At 34.6% G+C, this 21761-nt stretch overlaps 1 protein-coding gene across 4 annotated transcripts in view; it reads right to left on the minus strand.

Moving 5' to 3' along the window:
• Spock3 (SPARC (osteonectin), cwcv and kazal like domains proteoglycan 3) overlaps positions 1-21761 on the minus strand; it is a 355207-nt gene that overhangs the window by 6040 nt on the left and 327406 nt on the right. For all 4 annotated transcript variants that reach the window (XM_057752524.1, XM_057752526.1, XM_057752523.1 and 1 more), the window contains exons 7-9: positions 17367-17486; positions 4328-4549; positions 1183-1245 (exon numbers count right to left, since the gene is read on the minus strand). In XM_057752524.1, the coding sequence (XP_057608507.1) occupies positions 1183-1245; positions 4328-4549; positions 17367-17486 (405 nt within the window). The remainder of the gene's footprint in view (positions 1-1182; positions 1246-4327; positions 4550-17366; positions 17487-21761) is intronic.

The following is a 21761-nucleotide window of genomic DNA, read 5'->3' on the forward strand; positions in this document are numbered from 1 at the left end:
TGCATTGGTCTATTATTTGCAGTCATGATTTATATCATCACAAGCAGCTGGCCACAGTTTAAAAAGACAATTATTCTGCTAGTTTTTTTTTTAATATCATTATCAGTTTTTCACCTAAAGCATTTTATGACCAACCCCTTAACTGAATGATGAGCCCTGGGACAAGAATTCTGTAGCAATATGAAAAATGTTCCAATTTAAAGTTATTGTATTTTAATTGTATAAATGCTATATAAAATAATGTGTATTACTCAGATGCTGAGACTTTGTAAAGTCTTAAAATATGGATGCTTCAATATATACTCACAGTGTTCTGCGTACTGTGAAAATACAAAGGTACTCACGATGCTAAAATATGAACAGTGGCGGAACTGACCAAATCCAAGTTAAATTGTATCAATAATAAGTGATTAAATTTTACAAATGAACTATGATAATTTACAGAAGTAAAGAAAAGGGAGGAAAGAGCCAGGTAAAAGACATGTAGGATATATTCTCTATTTTAGAATGTTTCCAATTTAAAATGACTTCAAACGAAATTTATTAATAATGTGTAATTATATGTATATATACACTTTAAGGAAATGTAACAGCATTGTGATATATTGATAGTCAAATATTAAAAATATTTTAAGAGTTTAGTTAAAATATACAATTATCATCTATCTATCATCATTTTCTCTTTCTTTCTCTCTTTATGTACCTATTATCTATCTACTACCTACATTTGTATCAAATTTTTCTTACTAAAATCTAAAGTTAGAAATTTACAAATGAGAACCACTAGAAGTCCTGCTCCTGATTTCTAAAGTAGAGAACTTTTCACCCCATGTATATAATCACTTGCTTATATTTAATATAGGTAATAATGTATGATTCCATCAGTTGTTAAACATTTAACCACAAAAATGGATATTTTTGCTGATTCGTAAATTTAGTATTGCTTAAATCCCTTTCGTCTTTAACAGCTTTCAAAATGAACGTGATATTGGAGCAATAAAACAGACATATCCTTCAATAAGTGAGGTAATAAAAGTAATGACTTTCCAAAAGTTCATAAATTTTGCTGATGAAATTTAACACAGCCTGTCTTTGTTGGATTAATATTGATTTTATGTTGTTGCTTCCCTGGGGTTATTTATATAATCAATAAAACTTCCAGAAGAATGAACTGTGGCTCACCTAGGAACTTCTTTATCCCTTGTCGCTTCTGAATGTTGCTGAGCTCTGTCTGGCAAGGTGGATCTGCAATGACATTAAACACAATACTTCCAGGATTTCGTTAAGCAAGAAATGTGTACCTGCCAAACTCTCAACCTCAAGGGAGACTTTCATCTCACGAGAATATGCATGCTATTCATTTATTATCATTGTAGCACATGGATATATATGTGTGGATATCATAATAAACATGTACGCCGAAATAGCTATGTACAGATACATGATGTAGCATAATGATTTGCTACATAATTACATAAATGTAATCGTTTTTCATTATAAAATAATCTATGAAAACGATACTGCTTCTTCCAAGTTATATTGGACATTTACCCATTTTTGTTATTGTATGTTGCTACTGTTGTATCTTTGTCTTTCTAGTTACGCAAATGTGTAAGTAATGTGTAAGTAATCAGATGTGTAAGTAATTTAAGACCAAAATACAATATAAACTGTCATAAGTCAAGATTCAAAAAGAAACTTAGAATATACAAGTCAAAGTCTAAGTATATATTTTGTGCTGTATTAAATGTCAGTGATTCAAATGAGCACATGCATGTATAGAGAATTTGAATAGTCTAAATAGTTATGAATACCATATATATTACTGTAATTTAACATGTTTGTTCAAAAGTTAACTGAATGCTATCAGAACAAATGAACAATTTTTATCCTTGAGAAAGGTAGAGATTGAAAAATATATCTGACATATGATACAAAAATATCAAACTAATTCTTATTCTTGTATACTAAATACTCTCTATAAAAAGATTAAATACATAATACAATTCAAATAATTTTGAAATTGTTTATTCTGCCAAGTGCAAAATAATTCAATCATTAAAAATATAGCAGAAAGAAAGAATACATAATGTGTTTAAGTTGTATATTAACTAGATCAGTACATGAGAACAAAATATTGTATCTTACAGGAATAAAAAGTAATTTATTTTCAAATACTATGTAACTTATTTTGTTGTTTCAGTTTATTTTTAAATTGATCTGATTGCCGGGCGGTGGAGGCGCACGCCTTTAATCCCAGCACTTGGGAGGCAGAGGCAGGCGGATCTCTGTGAGTTCGAGACCAGCCTGGTCTACAAGAGCTAGTTCCAGGACAGGCTCCAAAACCACAGAGAAACCCTGTCTCGAAAAACAACAAAAAAAAAAAAAAACAAAAAAAAAAAAAATAAATTGATCTGATTTAACTTTCCCTTAAAACAAAGTCTATAAATTAAGATACACTGAAATGTCAAATAAAACTTTTGGTTTTATTACCTTACTGACATAACATTAACCAAGCTTTCCAATTTTATTAAAAATAGTTCTTTAATGTGCTGTAAAGGAGAAATGGATTTCTTTTACTTTTACAAAATGAACATGGAGATTAATACTGATATGCACCCAAAATCCCGCCAACTTTTAAATGTGTTTTAGAAAAAATGTTTTAAAATAATTTTAAAATTAAATTTTTAATAATTTCAATTCAAACATTTTCATACAATTTATATGTACCATTCCCAACTTTTAGACTCTCATGATCACTATGCACCATCAGATTCAATGAAATTAACTTTGTAGATTTTACACATATGTTCATGTCTATGTATTTTTCAGTATTCATGAGTAAACATGGAAAACATATTATAAAAAACAACAAAATCTAAACAGCAACTGTTAAAATACAGAAAAGTATGACAAGTATGAACAAATACATTTTAATAATAATATACTTGAATTTATTATCTAAATATACTTACTAATTAAGGTACACTAGCTATTAATGACTAGAATGCATTTTGGGGAGTACCTGTTTAAGTAGAATGCATATGTAATTAAGCCAATAATCTGTATTTGCAAAAATTTTAATAATGTATTTCAATTTTAATTTTTTTGCTGTTTCTTTTTTATTAGATATCGATTTTTTTAAAAAAAAAATAAACTCTGATTATGATTTTTCTTTCTTTCAGCTCCTCCCAGATCCTCCAAACTTCCATACTCACCCATATTGTTTTACCTTAAGCTGGTTTAAAGATTTTTATGGCCTCTTCCTTAACTAAACATATGGTGTATTTACTTCTTATCAATATGTAGACAATTATTTTCTCCTTAATTTTTGGACTATTACTAAATGCACATAATTTACTTAGCAAAGCAATTCCTATAATTCTTTATGAAGTATGGTAATAATTGTTTAAATATCTTGTTTATTCTTTCATCTTTCATCAAGTTTAAAAAGTACACCCAATATTAGCTGTACTATAGCAACCTATTTCCAGTTGATTCAGTTAGCACAAACATAATAATTCCTTTGTGAAGCATTTTTATGTGCTTTGCCTGCATGTATTTAATATATAACATATTTAAATTCAATTCAGAAGTATGATTCTAAATGTAAAGTGCATTTTTATCTCAATTAGATTTGCAGGGGTTTGAGGGTAGCACCTGGGAGAAACTGAAGAGAAGAAAGAGAAAAGGGGATGTGAGGTAATTATATAAAAATATGTAATTTATTCTAAAGGGCATACAAAGGACATTGTTGCTCTTCTTTTGATCTCACTTCTCACAGAATTCTGGAATACTCTCTCACTTGCGAATTTTTAACAAGCTAAACTATTTTGGAAAGATTGAAAGACTAAGTAATTTTGAAAATAAAATGAGTAAAAATAACTTCACATGAATACCGTTGTTCATGCAACTCATTTAATAAGATCACGAAATGGAACATTAAAACTCTACAGTATAGTGATAAAAACTCCATTTATTTTACACTGTAGGCAGAGCAGTTAGCAAATTAATTTCAATGATTAGTTTTAATATCTATGTTCTCATATCTCTGTGTGGTACTTGCTGGTTCATAATGGAAACTATAATGGAATACATTAATATAAAATATTAATTACTATTTCTATCTTATTTAGAATATTTGTATCTTCAGCACAATTATTTTGTTCAATATGGTACTTATTTGTTCTTTCATTAAACATTCACATTAGAAAAAATGTACTAAAATGAATGAAGCATTGGTTAATACTAATATTTTTTATAATGAGGGAAATATGAAATTTGAAATTCAAGTCAACTAATTTTACCATAGTAGCCTCAGTTTTACCTTGCTGTCTCTGGAAGCAGTAGCACCATTCATTGTTAGATATCAAACTGTCCTTGTATGTGTCACAAGAATTGAAGAAAGCCTTGGTGCACTGTTCATTCTTATCAAGATATATGCTCCCAAGCTCTGATTGGTCCAATAGCAGGTCGTAGTTTGTATCAAGTCTATTAAACATCCATCCAAGTGAATCCTTGCAAATTGGCAAAATACTGGTATCAAATCCTACACGCACAGAGAACATTATTAGTTCAGGATGTGAGAAACCATCATCAAAAAGTAAAATAAATCACTAACATGGGGAAGATCAGAGTGGAAGTACTGGTAGTTATAAATGCAATATTTTAACTTCAACTTGGGAAATTTGCTTCAAGGTCCATAAGGCATAAAAAAGTCTACCTGTAGTTTTGAATATTAACTAACCAGACATCTGTTACTAATTAGTCACCATTCAATGGAATGTGGTATTGCCATTATATGCTACTTATGCTAATCTCTGTTTAAGCTTATCTGATACTAGATCATTATAAATTCCAATACATTATGGATAACAAAAGCTGATGGAATCCATTTTCATATGAAGAAATGAAGAATACTGTTTACACAAAATCATTACTAACACATACTTGATAACAATTCTCATGCATCCTATGCCTTGATAAAACTACAGTGATTGTAGCATTGTACATAAAACTATTAATAAGAGAAGGAATATCTATGATGCAATATTATTCATTCTGACTTCAGTTCCTCTTGTAGTTATTTTTACAATTATCATTGTGGTATAATGAAAAGTAACAGGTTGCACTGGAGAGCAGTGGAGCTCATGAAATGACTGAACTGGGTTGCATCCAAGCTATGTGCTATTAGACATGTGTCCATTCACTAACCTTACTGAAGCAGTAAATCCTATATTTCATAAAATGCCACCAATGATTTGAACCATTGAAATATTACACCCTAAAATATACAAAAATAATACAGTCCCTCCAACTGAGTCCTTGATTATATGAGACATGAAATACCACACAGAAGTATCCAATTAAAGTTTATAAGAAGAATCCAATTAAAGTTCTTCATGAGCTGCTAAAGTTTGATGAGGTTCTACCACAAGAATAAGTAACTCCTGAAAGTCAGATAAAGAAGTTCATTTTCCCTTTTATTGACACCTTTCCATGGGGTTCTGACAAAGGTCTTAAGGAAGTCAAGGCAGGAACATAGAAAAACTAACTGAGAATTGAAGGTGGGCATGAACAAGAGATAAAAGCACCTCCACCTGCCTTTTTATCTCCTATAGAATTCTTTAATTTCTTAGAAAAGAGATGACTGTCATGAGAACAAACTGAAAAAAAAAACTGAAATGATTCTATTACTAAGAAACACTTGGGAGAATATCTTGAGTTCTGAGCTATAGGGGCTCAGACCCTGAGGAGGGGCAGTGTCTCTGAGAAAGGAGAAAAAACTAGAGTAGAAAGAGACAGCAAAGGCTGCGAAAAAAGCTATGAACCATCACCAAACAGCCTAATACAGACATAATTAATGGACACAGAGAAAAGGAAGATTATAAAATAAAAGAGATGGCTCAGGGAAGAGTAGAGAGATCTCTACATCTAATGAATATTACCCGATAATAGAGAGAAGAATTTAATCGAACACAATACTTGACAAATACCAAGAAAATAAATTATAAAGAAAAACTTGGTACATTATAGTTAAATTTACTTTAAAGAAATCACAACAAGGAATTTTTAAAGTCAGGTAGAAATAAAATCCATGTTCCTGTAGAGTGACTGTTCTCAGCATAGGAGTATCTATCTGCATAGGGGTCGCATATCAGACATTTACACAACAAATCACAACATCACACAATTACAAATCATTAAGGTTTTGATTTGTGTAAATGTATAAATCATTTACATTTAATTTATACATTTCCCTTTGTTTTAGCTATTAATTTTTGAACATTTTAAGATACCTTCTTGTCAAATATTCAATATTTTTTTTTTCTGAAGTGGTAATTTCCCTTGTTCTCTTTGCCATTATTACTGGGGTAAGATGAAATTTCAAAGTTGTTTTAGATTTTCATTCTCCTAATTGCTAGGGATAATAATTTTGTTTTGTTTTGTTATCTACTTTAAACTAAGTTCAGATTCTTATATAAAGTCATCCTGAAATAAATAAACTATTTTAGTTAGGAAGAAAGATATTGCTTTGTTAGAGATATTACAATTGAAAAGTTTCATTTACCCAGCAATCAGAAATCTATTATGATTAGAAATTTTCCAGTAGATGCTAAGTTTTCTGAGGGTAATGCTAACTCCCAATGCCTGATGTGCAGTGTTCCTGAGGCTCAGAATGTACCTGCAGTTGACTGTGCTCTCAAGTGAATGGAGACATTTCTGGAGGAATAAAGCAATGTAATAACTTTATTGCAGTAAATAAGTTTCACATAAATTTATAATTATACATTAAAATACATAGGATAAAAGTACCCCAAACTATTAGATGTTATTTGATAAAATTGCAACAACACTTAGCAGTGGTATGGTACATAATTAAATTTCATTATAGAGAAAGTTACATGTTCCTAATAAAAGAAGAAAATGCCAGATGTCTCAATAATTAGAAACACCAAAATAAGCAATGATCTGGTTGTTTTATTTTATTACTTGAAATGAAGAAAGGAAATTTATCTCCTAACTTTAGATGTTTGTTTTCAATAAATGAATTTCCCTGTTATACCTAGAAGGCGCCTATTTCATTAAAATGGGGCATTATTTTTAAGCCATCTGATTCCAAATTCAATCTTTCTCTCAATGTGAGGACAGCATGACACAAAGTGAGCAATATTGTGGTAAGGGATTAGAATGCCTTCATATACCCTTGGGGCTGAAATAACTCCATCATTTTCTCTCACTGTGGGAACATTTGGTGTGTGAGAAGCGATGTAAAACATCATCCAGTTCTGTGAGCAGGCTCTTTGTCTGAGGAGTTTGCATATAATGATCATCTCTACCATACTTTCCAAGCTGATCCAAGGAAATAAATGCCACACTCCTTTCATAGTTGTATAAAAGCTCTATTACAGTCTATTAAAAGATTCCCAGCATATTTCTTTTACTATTATATTTTTAATTTAAAGAATAAAATAAAATCTTGGGATATGAATTAAACGCACAGGTTACAAGGGCCTCAAACTCCCATTAACCTGGAAATCATAACACAATAAAAAGAAAGGAACTCTACTTCCTTCGACTGACAATCATAAAGCCCATGCAAGTGTTTTTAGCATCCAGTTGTCCCTCTGTGGATATGATTTACAGTGATTGGATTAATGTATATTCAACAACATATATTTATGCATGAATGCTCTTTTATGAAAATTATAACAATGATTTTTAAAACTTTGTCAATTTGTTCACTTCTTTAAAAAGTTATATTATTGACTTTTTAAATTTTAAAACAATATACTGTGAAATTCTTACAATAGTCAAGATTCAAGCAAAGTTTTCCTTTTTTACATTGGCTTATCATCCTTATGTCAAGGCTATAAGATTTGGTCAACTAAATATCAGATTACTCTCGTCTTAACAGAAAAACCTATGATTACCACGTGTTTCAAAGTTATATTATAAAAACAAAATGTGTAACTCAAGTATCATACTCAGTAATGCGGATTGATAGTGAGTCAGTCAGATAAGCGACTTCTCCATTCTTTGTGCGTTTTATATTCATGGTGTCATTGCGTTTAAAGGAAATCAAATATTCTCACTCTTAAGGCCCAGGGCATGATTCTATTTCTGTCTTGTTTCTAAAAGACTTGCTACTGAATATCATTGATTGTATTAGCTAGTTTTCTAATATCTGTATGAAAGCATCTGCCAAAAACAATGCAAAGAAGAAAGCGTGTCTTTTAAAGCTTGTAGATTGAGTGTAGGGTCCATCACAGCAGGGAAGTCATAATGCCAAAACATACTTCTAACTCTTGTGGCAGGAGGAAAAATTGTACACATTGTGGCCACTCTCAGGAAGAGATATAGGTAAATATTCAACTCTTTTATCTTTATTATCTTTATTCTGTTTAGATCCTTAGTCAATGGGATGTTGTTATAAACATCTTGGGTAGGACTTTCTTTAGTTAAATATCTCTATAGATGCCCCAGAGAGGTGTGTCTTTCTGGTAATTTTAAATCCTGGCTAATTTATAATAAAGATTAAGCACAAATTCATCCCTTGTCACCTTCACAGCCAAACAGATCACTTTTAAATGATAAAATTTTCTTCCTTTTCCACCAAGAGGCTCCTAATGTAAAATGTATTTAAGTTGTTCAAAAGTCCACATATTTATTATCAGTCTCAAGACTGTTCAAAATTTCTCAGTTGAAGTTACTCCCTTGAATCAACGCTGCCTCTTATCTATGAGATAACATACTGCTACAGGCATCTACACCTAACATACAATAAAACAGGACTGGTATTATCATTCCAAAATGAAGAATAGGAGGATAGCGAAGAAAGACTAGACAGAAGAAACACCAAAACCCAGCAGGGAAATGCCAAACTCTACAGCTCTGTATCTGCATCTGAGAATTGTGATGGCTTCATTTGGGCTCCATTTCTGCCACTTACAATATACATAACTCTCTATGGTCTCACTGCCTCACCCCTCCTGCTCTTTTCCTGGACCCTGGAAATTCCAACATCCTAGTAACATCAATGAAACATAGTTGCCATCTTCATGGACTACTCAGCACCTCCTTCTAGGGCCTATTACCTTGTAACTCAGTTTGTTTCACCTTTCTGCAGTATCCACACAAGGCTATACTACTTCCTAACTCTTAGATTGTATATCTGCACATTCAGCACCATGTTGATAATGTATCCAAGTTCTTCTAACAGCTCAATACCTAGTCTTGTTCCCTCTTACCATAAGTATTCTGGTCTGAGCAATTTAGAAACTGGTTGTCTAAGCCCATTTCCCTGTATGACCATTTTTGAGGAGAAAGCTTGGTCATCAACATTCCCAATTCAGGCCCTCTTCTTTACTGAATATGAATTTCTACCAGTTAATGCAACTGAGAAACACCAGGTTTATTTTCAATGGCACTGACCAGGTACAACTGATTTTTCTCAACTCATCATGTCTGCAATTTATACTTGCTCATGCACTTTTCCAAATCAGATTTTAGATTTTCCAATATGTGTCTGACCTTGTTCTTCATGGATCTAAGAGTTGTGTGGAATACCTGCCACACCTTGGTTGCTTTGCCATCTTGATCTTGCTTCCATTTAAAGGTATGGCCCATTATGTTTTAATTTCCCCCATTCAAAATTTGAAAACATGGCTCTAATGTACCCAGATGCTTCAGCAAAATGCAAATTGAATAGTTAAAACTTTTGAAGTTTTAACTTCAAACATCTTTTGAAGGAAAATTAGAAATAAGAAAACAAATCTGTTTTGTAATTATTCTTCTTTTTCATTTCAGCTCTTTCCTCCATATTTGCTCCACAATTTATGTTAATATTAACATGAGAAAGTTGGCAAAAGCTACACCTGGAGAATATGACTGGAGAATTTATTGGAAAGAATAGAACAATTTTTTTCAGTTTGTAATTTTAATTCCCATCCAATAATATCTACATGTAGTCAGAAAACAGGAATATCAAAATTAATGTTATGGAAATGAATTCGAAGCAACAGCTTTAACAAAAGTAAAAATAAGAAGGCATTTCACCTTTCTATACTTTGCTTTATGTTTGGGTACTTACTCGGTTCTAAGCAGTCAGGAAACGAATGAGCAGTCTCCATTTGCAAAATGGTCTGCATATGTTTGGGGCTAACCTGCTTAGCCAGCCACAGACTTTGGTCTGGGTGCTTGTATACCCACTAGGATTTAAGAGGAAACCAGCTGAGAACATGCCTGCCACTCAGCACTACAGCATGGGCAAGCAGCTAGATCGGGTCTACTAGGCATGCACAGGCAGGAAAGCATGGCAGATTCCTGCCAACATAGATGGAGACATGTCCAGACCACACAGCACGCTGCATGGCAGATGTAGTTTTTACTCAGACAAAAACAGTTTCTGTGCTGCACAATGCTTCCCATAGTTGAGGTGGTGAGCATAGTTCCCACCCAACAGTCCCAGAGCTTGTAGTAAACATACCTATGCCATATTGAAATGCCAAGAGAGGAGGAGACAGCATCCTGAGCAACCACAACCACATTGCTTGCCATTTTAAAATGCTCCTTATCAGAAAAGGATTTCAGATACACAATAGGACAAATTCAGACATAAAAGACCTCTAAATGAGACACAGTGTATTTCAAAATGTTCATAGGCTTGAGAACAAGCGAATAAGAGTATAGACAGTTATAAAATGACAAACATATTAAAAGTGTAAAAGTAATAAAATAATTATTTAAAAAGTAATAGAGTAAAAATGCCACGTAAAGATAAAGAATATACAAAGAGTATGGTCAGTATATATTATTGTGTTTTCTTTGAATTTTTTGACTGTGAATGAGCTAAGTTCAGAGAGACATTTCATTGTATGGGTTGCTAAGCTAAACCAACATATATATTTTAAAGGTATCTTGACTTCAAAATTTGAGTCTAAAGATATAATACTTTGGAAATGAGGTTCTGTTTTTGTTTCCACGAAAGATTGGAACCTATGGATTTCTTCTAGGCTAATGTAGTTTTATGGAACACTGCTCAAAAGGTCTCTGTAAACCCTAAAATACTTTGCCCAGCAAGCAGCAGTTTGAATAGAGCAATGTCCAAATCTGCAAAATGACTGGTTATAAATATCTATTTTCATTTATTAATTATAAGTACTTAAATGATCACAGACAATCTCTTCCTAAAAAAGGGGGAGATATGATATAGAATTAAATACTTTGCATTGGTATGGATCTTGGTCTATGATACAAATTTAAGGTCAATATGTTAGATTGTGAATATGTATTTCTGCTTTTGTTTAAGATATTGTGTGTGCTGCTCATTTAAAAATGTAATGCATAAATAAGAAATACAGATTATTAGATAGTCATTTATAATAGTCAAACTGTAGTCAAGTTATTTAGGTTTTCTAAATATACAGAGATATATTTCAGTTAGATAGAGTATCTTCAACACTTCAAAGACCTACAGAATATGACATTCAAAATGTTTTAAAAACTAGACTTTTCTTGACAATGAGACATGTCTTCTTCTTCTAGCAGCACAAATTACTTCTGAGAGGTAGATGGGCATTGAAGAAACTCCTTGTAAAATTTGCCTTCAGTGTAAAAAGGCTATTCATTTTGGCAAGAAACTACTCTTCCTTTTTCTGCTTTATGATATGCTGTATGAACTAGACATGCAAGATCCACAAAAAAATGACTACTAAACTTTCCAAAAGATGAGATGGTCCTTCAGAGTTCATGCTTCACAGAAAAAACTGCCAGATATTCTACATCATATGTCTCTCTATTAGATAAGAAAAGTACTGAAATTAAAATTTTATGCAACTTTGACTCTTCCAGAAAAATAACTATATGCAAGATATATGACATTATTTTGCTAAAAAAAATATTTGTTCTAAAAATAAAATGACCCATTGTAACAAAATCTGTGAAGCAAATTTAAAAAGCATGAGTGTTAGAAAAGATTCCCAAAATCTAAATTAATGATGCTTAATATTTAAAGATTTATACATAATAAATAAGTAAATAAATAAATGTTTTCATATATATGAGAAACAGGTTGAAATGTTACCTTGCTACAAAACTAAAATGAGATTTTTCTCTCTACTGAAATGACAATTTTTTTGAGATTATTTTTTCTCCTGTTCAAAAGAAATCGCAAACTTTTTGTTGTTGTTCTTTTCTGTGTAAAATACCTAAAAGGTCATAGGAAAGTTCCAGAACATTTTTTAGACTTTATGTTAATGTCAGAGTTAATTATTAAATGACTATAATGCCTGAATTCTGCTCATGTCATATTAAAATATCTAAATCAAACCTAACTCTGTGTGTTTTAATTGTTAACTGTATTTAGTTTACTGTAGTGTAACTGAAAAAGAGTACTAATGAAATGTTTAAATAGATTAATACTATGGAAGAAAAGTAAAAGCAAAAGAAGGTGAGCAAGGCCTTGAAGCCTCTTTCTCATGCCTATTATTCCCACATTTAGGGAAGGGAAAACAGAAGAGGTAGTTCAACGTGCAAGATCAACAAATAGGAAAGAGAAACCTGCTCTTTCAGAATTGGTTAACAAATTAGGGATAGGACATGAGGAAGGACTCATCTAGGGGATGTTTGGATTCAGGGTGATGAAGAAACCTGACCCCTCTGCAGCACAGCTTTGACTTTTGTGTTGCAAAGGGAACATTCTTTGCAAATTCATTTTTCATTGACTTCTTAAGCAATTCTGTGTATGGTCCCATTTTTTCCCCTTTTTTTGCAGAGATACTCAACTCTAGAGGAACTTCCTGTAATTTAATGACCATAGTCACAGAGTCTCATAACATTTCTTGAATGAAAATAGTTCTTAGAAAGCTGAGTAATACACGAAGTGTAGGCCGAGGCTGCTTTTTCGTTTCCCAGTCACCTAGACCCAAAATAATCACTGTCATCTATATTAATTAAAACACTGCTTGGATAATATGCCTAAGTGATGCTTTCAGTCTGGCTTTATTCTGCCCTGCCATAGGCCAAATCAGCTTTATTCATTAACAAATACAAGCAGCACATATACAGAAGGACATCCCACATCAACAAGGCACCTTATTGAGTACTCCAATGCTCCCCCCTGTGCCTCCAGACTTAGGGGAAGACTTGTCTGACCTCAAATTCAGAGTATCTTTGAAAATGTGCTCTATTAAAGAAAGAATATGTTCTCAGAAGATCTCTGTGGATGTCAATACTTTAAACAAATCAGTATGAAGCGGGCTAGAAGGACCTTCTCAAGTCAGATGTTTTCTTCAGGATGGAAAATCAGGTACATTTAGTTGTTATTACTATGAAGTAAATTCAAACTGAAAGACAGAAAATCACTAACACTGCCCACAATTTTATAATATAGTCAAAATCAAATGCCAGCAATTCTCCTAGAGTGTTGGTAAATACTATAATTTGTTTCTGAAATGCGTAAGAAAACGGAATGCAGATTCACACGGTGAAAATTTATTTCCATGAGTGATTTTAATGTTTCACATAAGTTAATTCATCCTAGAAATTAAGATTCATAAATATACAAGGTTGGGATTGTAGAAAATTATATAATTAGAGGAAAGTTAAAGTATTTTAGAAAAATATGAATATTACAAACAACTGTGTGATGTTGCTGTCATCTTGACAGAAACTGAATCTCAATGGCTGCAGGTAGGACTGGAGCTCTTACTCATCATGATAAGCTGAACCTCACATGCTGGAAAATTCCTTGCCAGCCAAGCCGCTGAACTTACATTGTTACCTCTTCCATTTTGTTCCCTGCCTCTGAGAAAAAAATACGTTTTCTGATCTTATAAATATTCAGCTATGTTTCAATATAATTTCTAAATGCATGAAATAAAAATGTATTTCACATAAGTGAAATATAAAATTTCCATACCATATTATTTGCTTTCTTTTTCCAAAGAGCTAAAGTTATGTTGCTTTAATTATTGTCCCTAAGAGATTCCTGAAACAAAGTTGCCTCTAACTTATGAACCCCTTGCCCCAAGACAGATAATTCCTGAGATGCTTAAGTCTGTGGTTAATGTAAGATAACAGGACACTTGTTTTCAGCTCCCTGAACAACTTTATTTGAACTAATTGCACTGGATGTGCTTAATAACATGTAGGAGGGAGCTACATAGGCAGGATGTGTGTGGAAGGATGTATACTTGTTCCTGACTGGATGTAGGCAGGAAGTTTCAAGACATTCTTGTACATTTTATATCTTCTACATCAGATATACACTTACCATTGATTGGACCTTATGGGTTTACCTTTATAAAGCTCCAAAATGCAATTCGTTGTCATTTTCTGGGAAACAGGGAATGCAGTTGACCAGAGTTCATCATCCTAACCAGTATTTATTAAACTTGCTTTAATTCGGCTTAAAAATTAAGGTAGCGGTCTTGTTTTCAGTCTTTGGGATTAACACCTGGTCCAAAAGCTAAAACACATGCTAGACAACCACTCATGAGAACATATTGGCATACCAATGTTGGGTTGACTACATCCACGTGAAGCCTGAGAAAACCTGGAAAGGGATTCTAGACACAAAGAACAGAATGAAGCATGGCTTTTTGGTAGCCAGCTGGATTACTGACTCAGCATAACAAAGGCAGCTTCCTTCTTTGTGCCACCAATATGAACTGAGCTCTGGCTGTTTCAGGAGGCAGAGCGCTTCAATAGGGTTTGTAAACAGCATACAACTAGTTGCTTAATGCTGACACAGACCCACTACAACCCTGGAACTGGTGCAGTGTGCCTGGCTCTCAGAGGCACACAACATGCCTCCGCCATGTTGGACTGGGCAGAGCCAACAGGTAGGACTGTGGAGTTTGGCCTAGTCATGCCCACTTAGCATTTCAAAGAAAAAATAAGCATTCCTAACAGAAAAGAATCACAGATAAACAAGAAGACAGATTCAGACATAAAGACCTCTAAATGAGACATACTGTGTTTAAAAAAAAAAAATCTACGTAGGCCTGAGAGAGAAAAGGAAAAGAGTATAGAAAGTTATAAAAAGAAGTAAATCATTTAAAAAAATTAAAACAAAGTCTTTAAAGAGAGAGAGTACAGATAGTAATAAATTAAAGAAGTAAAGAAAAATAAGCCACGTAAAGGTGAAATATAAACTGAGAGTCTGCACTACGTGTTTTCTGTGAATTTTTTAATGTGAATGAGCTAAGTACAGAGAGACATTTCTAAACTAACTAATCTAAACTAACATTATATATATAAAATGTGATCATGACTCCAGAATCTGGATCTAAGGATATGTTGTTTTGAAAAAGAAGTTCTGCTTTTTTTACCACAGAGAATGAGAACCAGTGGATTCCTTCCAGATTATTGTGGTGTGATGGATCAAGACCCACCTCCAAAAGGTCTCTGTGAACCTCTCCCCCCAAAAATACTTGGCCCAACCAAAAGCAGGAAACAATTTCAAGAGAACTGTGTCCAAATAATGTTTATAAATGTTTGTTTACATTTAATGGGGGATAAGCTACAGAGATGAATACTTTGAATTGGTATGGATTTTGATTTATTGATACAAATTTAAGGTCAAATTTGTTAGATGTATATTTATGCTCTTGATTAAGATATTATGTTTGTGTGGCTCTTCAAAAATGTAATGTATAGTTAAAATACAGCTCAGATAGTCATCTAAAATAGTCAAGTTTGTAGTAATGCTAGTTAGGTTTTCTAGATATATAGAGGTATATTTCAATTAGATAGGTATTCTTCAAACATTTCACAGACTAACAATATGGCATTTAAAATGTTTTAAGAATTAGGATTATTCATGAAAATGAGACATATTTGCTCCTGGCAGCACCAATATACTTCAAGAGGATGATAAGACATTGAAGAGGCTCCTCATGGAGCTATTTGGGCAAGAAACTGCTTTTTCCTGGATTGCTTGTTGTTATGCTGTATAAATTAGACATGCAGGACCCACAGAAAAATTACTGGTGAACTTGCCTAAAGGTGAGACATTCCTTCTGGGTTCCTGCTTCATGAAAGTGTCTGCCAGACATTCTGCAGGACACAGAAGAAAGTGACTGACAAACTGACAGTACAGGTAGAACTGTCTTTAAAATTCCCTGCTTCATGGAAAAGTCTGCTGGATACTATGTTCCTGTAGGCTGAAGATGGGTACCCTAATGTTACCAAAGAATTTTGGCTGACTGTCCAGACAGTGAGATGTCTCTGTCAATTCTAGAGTTTTGGAAGTTGCTTACAATGCACTTCCTGTTTACTTAGGTAATATTATATCCTTCTGGAGATTTTGATGGAGCTGAAGAATAGATAGTTACAGTTTTCTTTAGTTATAATGAAAGATAAAGTAGAAATAAATATTGTAACTTTAATTCTTGCTTGATAACCATTTTGTTGTATGTAATCTTGCTATGTTAAAGTTAAAACTTTCCTTTATATGTAGACAGAAAAGTGGAGGTGATGTGGGATTCACCTCTGTATTTTGTGAATACTATTGTTTAATAAAGAAGGTGCGTTGGGCCTATTGCAGCGTAGAGTAGGGCAAGGCAGCATTTTTAAGCAGATAGAGGAGGAGAGAGTAGGTAGAGTCAGTGAGTAGCAATGAAGTCACTACAGGAGACAGACGCTGGACAGAACCTTACAGGTAGGCCACAATGATGTGGCAAAACACAGATTAATAGAAATGAGTTAATTTAAGATATAAGAGCTAGCCATTAAGAAGTATGAGCTAAAAAGATAAGCAGTGTTGTAATAGTACAGTTTCTTTCTGGTTATTTCAGGTCTGGGCGGCTTGGAAACAAAAGGTCTCTGCTTACAACTGACTTTCATGAATTTATATCCATTTCACTCAGGACTAAATGAAACATGTCATCAAAATCCAAATAAGTCCACTTATGATCTCTAAGTAGTAACAAAATCCTTTGTTTTATATCCTCCTATAAATAGAGCTTTGGAATTCCTTTCTCTAATTCCTTCTTTCTTAATTTTTAAAGTGTCCTGCTATGCAGCCCTTGGGACCTAGAACTCATATTTCTTCCACAGTCTTCAGAATGCTATTGCTTCCACCATGTATCACCATGGCAGGTAGTATTTCTATGCTTCAGTTCTGACTAGAACTTAAATGCTCTGAAGACACAAGCCCCATTCCTAAGTCAAAGCTGACTTAAAGGCTTTATTTTATTTTCTTATATACTACTGTAGAAGTCCTTTGAAACAATGTGCTGGATTTTTTTTTATCATATAGGTAAAGGATATATGTTGACAAGTGAGCTTATTCTTAGAAGTTCACTGGATATAGATCAACTTCTTCAAAAAATAGCTTTATCCAATTTTAAAAATCTTACTGCTTCTCTCGGGCCTCAGCAGAGCTTTGGTCTTCTTGTTTTGGCTCCCACTCTCATGAAGGGCCTTGAACCAGTCACGAAGTCTGTTGGCCACTTCTCTGAATTCCAGGTCACTGCAGGCTAAAGACAGAGAATAGGTATTTAATAATGATACAAATTTAGCGGAATACTCTATAGTTTCCTGTTGAAACGTTCAACTTTCCACTTTCCCTCGTGGGCTACAAAAGTTGTTTCTGTTCATTTAATAAGGGACTGTATCTCATCTTTATAGGCGTTCTGGTCATCCACACATTTGACTAACAAAATACTCCTTCGCTGTGAAGAAACATGGTCCTACCTAAAGTCAGAAGAAGTCTGTCATTCTTTTCACCTTCTGTCTCTCTGTCACTGCTTTGTAGTTAATCTAGCATACAGTACAGAAACCCTGGAAAGGTTCTGGAGCTTTCATTACTAGCGAGTAGCTCTAACACTTTACCCCAAGCCCCAATGGCCCTGCGTAGCAACCAATTTCTGTCAAAAAGCCTTTTAGTTTTGTTTCTGTTTGTTTGTTTGTTTTTAAATTTATTTCTTTATTAAAGATTTCTGCCTTCTCCCCGCCACCGCCTCCCATTTCCCTCCCCCTCCCCCAATCAAGTTCCCCTCCTTCGTCAGCCCTAAGAGCAATCAGGGTTCCCTGCTCTGTGGGAAGTCCAAGGACCACCCACCTCCATCCAGGTCTAGTAAGGTGAGCATCCAAACTGCCTAGGCTGCCACAAAGCCAGTACGTGCAGTAGGATCAAAAACCCATTGCCATTGTTCTTGAGTTCTCAGTAGTCCTCATTGTCCGCTGTGTTCTACAAGTCTGGTTTTATCCCATGCTTTTTCAGACCCAGGCCAGCTGGCCTTGGTGAGTTCCCGATAGAACATCCCCATTGTCTCAGTGTGTGGGTGCACCCCTCGCGGTCCTGAGTTCCTTGCTCGTGCTCTCTCTCCTTCTGCTCCTGATTTGGACCTTGAGATTTCAGTCCGGTGCTCCAATGTTGGTCTCTGTCTCCTTTCATTGCCTGATGAAGGTTAATATTCAGGAGGATGCCTATATGTTTTTCTTCGGGTTCACCTTCTTATTTAGCTTCTCTAGAATCACGAATTATAGTCTCAATGTCCTTTATTTATGGCTAGAAACCAAATATGAGTGAGTACATCCCATGTTCCTCTTTTTGGGACTGGCTTACCTCACTCAGGATAGTGTTTTCTATTTCTGTCCATTTGCATGCAAAATTCAAGAAGTCATTGTTTTTGACTGCTCAGTAGTACTCTAATATGTATATATTCCATACTTTCTTCATCCATTCTTCCATTGAAGGGCATCTAGGTTGTTTCCAGGTTCTGGCTATTACAAACAATGCTGTTATGAACATAGTTGAGCATATACTTTTGTTGTATGACAGGGCATCTCTTGGGTATATTCCCAAGAGTGGTATTGCTGGGTCCAGGGGTAGGTTGATCCCGAATTTCCTGAGAAACCGCCACACTGCTTTCCAAAGTGGTTGCACAAGTTTGCATTCCCACCAGCAATGGATGAGTGTACCCCTTTCTCCACAACCTCTCCAACAAAGGCTATCATTGGTGTTTTTTATTTTAGCCACTCTGACAGGTGTAAGATGGTATCTTAAAGTTGTCTTGATTTGCATTTCCTTGATAGCTAAGGAAGTTGAGCATGATTTTAAATGTCTTTTGGCCATTTGAACTTCTGTTGAGAATTCTCTGTTCATCTCAGTGCCCCATTTCATAATTGGGTTGATTAGCCTTTTACGGTCTAGTTTCTTGAGTTCTATATATATTTTGGAGATCAGACCTTTGTCAGTTGCGGGGTTGGTGAAGATCTTCTCCCAGTCAGTGGGTGCCTTTTTTGTCTTAGTGACAGTGTCCTTTGCTTTACAGAAGCTTCTCAGTCTCAGGAGGTCCCATTTATTCAGTGTTACCCTTAATGTCTATGCTGCTGGGGTTATACATTGGAAGTCATCTCCTGTGCCCATATGTTGTAGAGGACTTTCCACTTTCTCTTCTATCAGATTCAGTGTGTTCGGACTGATATTGAGGTCTTTAATCCATTTGTACTTGAGTTTTGCATGGTGATATATATGGGTCTCTTTTCAAGACAGGGTTTCTCTGTAGCTTTCTAGACTGTCTTGGAACTAGCTCTTGTAGACCAGGCTGACCTCATACTCAAAGAGATTTGCCTGTTTCTGCCTCCCAAGTGCTGTGATTAAATGTGTGCACCACCACACCACTGCCTGGAGGAAGCCTTTTCTTTACACTCTCTGTCTCTGACCTTTTTCTTCCACCTTACTCTCTTGCCCAGACAGTCAGACTTAGGTGGGAGACCATGTGGAAGTCACACACAGGCATCATAACAAAATACTCGGAAAAGGATACTCACTGGGCCTGATTCAGAAGTGCTCTAGTTATATCTGGGAGCTCACTGAGCTTTCTTCTGTGTGGCCCATTCAGTCGAAGGCCGGGAGCCTTTCCACTGGCTAAGACACTACTCAGTCTGCTGGAAGTTCGAGAATCTCCCTCTGTCATATGCAGCTTCTTTTTTTTTTTTTTTTTTTTTTTTTTTTTTTTGGTTTTTCGAGACAGGGTTTCTCTGTGGTTTTGGAGCCTGTCCTGGAACTAGCTCTTGTAGACCAGGCTGGTCTCGAACTCACAGAGATCCGCCTGCCTCTGCCTCCCAAGTGCTGGGATTAAAGGCGTGCGCCACCACCGCCCGGCCATATGCAGCTTCTTGACCCTGGAACTGTGCCTTATATTTGGGATGCCTCTTTATTAACGAGTGTGTTTGGTAATTTCTAGACTTAGGAGATGCTCTGTACAATTGGTCAAAGATTCCTAGAACTTTATGTCAAATCGTTCAGAACCTTTCACTGGCCTAACAGTCTTAGATCTGAAGTTCACTGGAGCTTCTGAAAACGGAAAGACCACTGCTGGCACAAATGTTCAACTCAGAACAGAGGTGTTTAACCTTCTTCATGCTGCGACCCTTTAATACAGACCCCAACCATATATTTCACTTTGACTTCATTACTGTAATTTTGCTCCTGTTATGAATTGTAATGAAAATACCTAATACACAGGATATCTGACATGTGACACCCCAAAGGGGTCAAGACCCACAGGTTGAGAACCACTGATCTAAACAACTTAAATAACTCCCTAAGATGAAATGGTGTGAGGCTCCCTCCCAGACAAAACTCCTAGTTTACTTTAATCTATCTCAAGGCTCTGGCTTATAACCATGTCCAGAGCTAGAACAACCACTCATTCAGCTAGGCCTCCAAACCTGTATATTTACATTGTTCCTTTTTTTTGTTGTTGTTGTTTTTTTTTTGTTTTTTTCGAGACTACTTTTTCACCATATGCCTCTCTTTTGCCTTGTGCTTTGGCCTACCTGTGTTTCTGCTTCCCCAAACCTGGAAAATCCTTGCTTGGATCTTTAACAGTTAAGAGGTAAAAGCATCGAGACTGTCTGTGCCCACACAAATGGGTTATGGATATGTAGAGCAATGGGTTCAGTCTTACACAGGTTCCAATGCCTTTGAGGGGTGAATAACACAGAAAACTTGTTTCATGCTATTCTACTCTCCTGAGAAGGCTGGTTGTGAAGATGCAGTCTGGCCAATCTGCTTCAACCCAAGCATGTCTGTGTAAGTTTCTGATAACACCTCTGTCCTGGGTCAGACTAGCTACCTGACTCTGTGACAGGGAGAAAGAGCAAAATATAACAGCCCAAGACAACATATTACACGCTGAAGGCAGACTCTTCCCAATAGAGGGTAGCTTTTACGTATCTCATACCCCTTTCTTGACTTTGTTTAACTCTCTAAGAACTCCATCCCTTTTCCTTAGTTGTTTTCTATCTTTAAAACGAGGAAGTACAATACCCCTTGTATACACTTACTTGAATACTCCTTACTTTAATACATTTTGAAAACATTTTATTTCAAGTCGTAACTAAGTTATGTGAAAACTGTGATATTTTTGTTCTCTTTGCTAACTTTTAACTATTTGAAGAAACTAAGTCATATTAAAAATTGGAAATTTGTAAAAAGTACACTAAAATGTTCAGTCTCATTGTGAACTGTGTTTATAGTTTAAACTTTATTTTGATACTAAAGGATTTTTAATTCAAGAATTATGATTTTTAACACTCAAACTTAAAAGGGATAAAATTATAAAATTCTAATTTTATAAAATAATTATCATTAATTCTAAACTCTTAAAGGTAATCAATATACATAAGTTAATGGCCAGTCACACTAAGTACAAATGAGATTTACAGAGACAAGCCAGAGGGAGAGGTAGACCAATATTTAGCTCACATAATATTCTTCTGTTATCTTCCATCACATAGTA

Source organism: Chionomys nivalis, chromosome 20 (assembly GCF_950005125.1).
Source record: "Chionomys nivalis chromosome 20, mChiNiv1.1, whole genome shotgun sequence".
NCBI lineage: Eukaryota > Metazoa > Chordata > Mammalia > Rodentia > Cricetidae > Chionomys > Chionomys nivalis.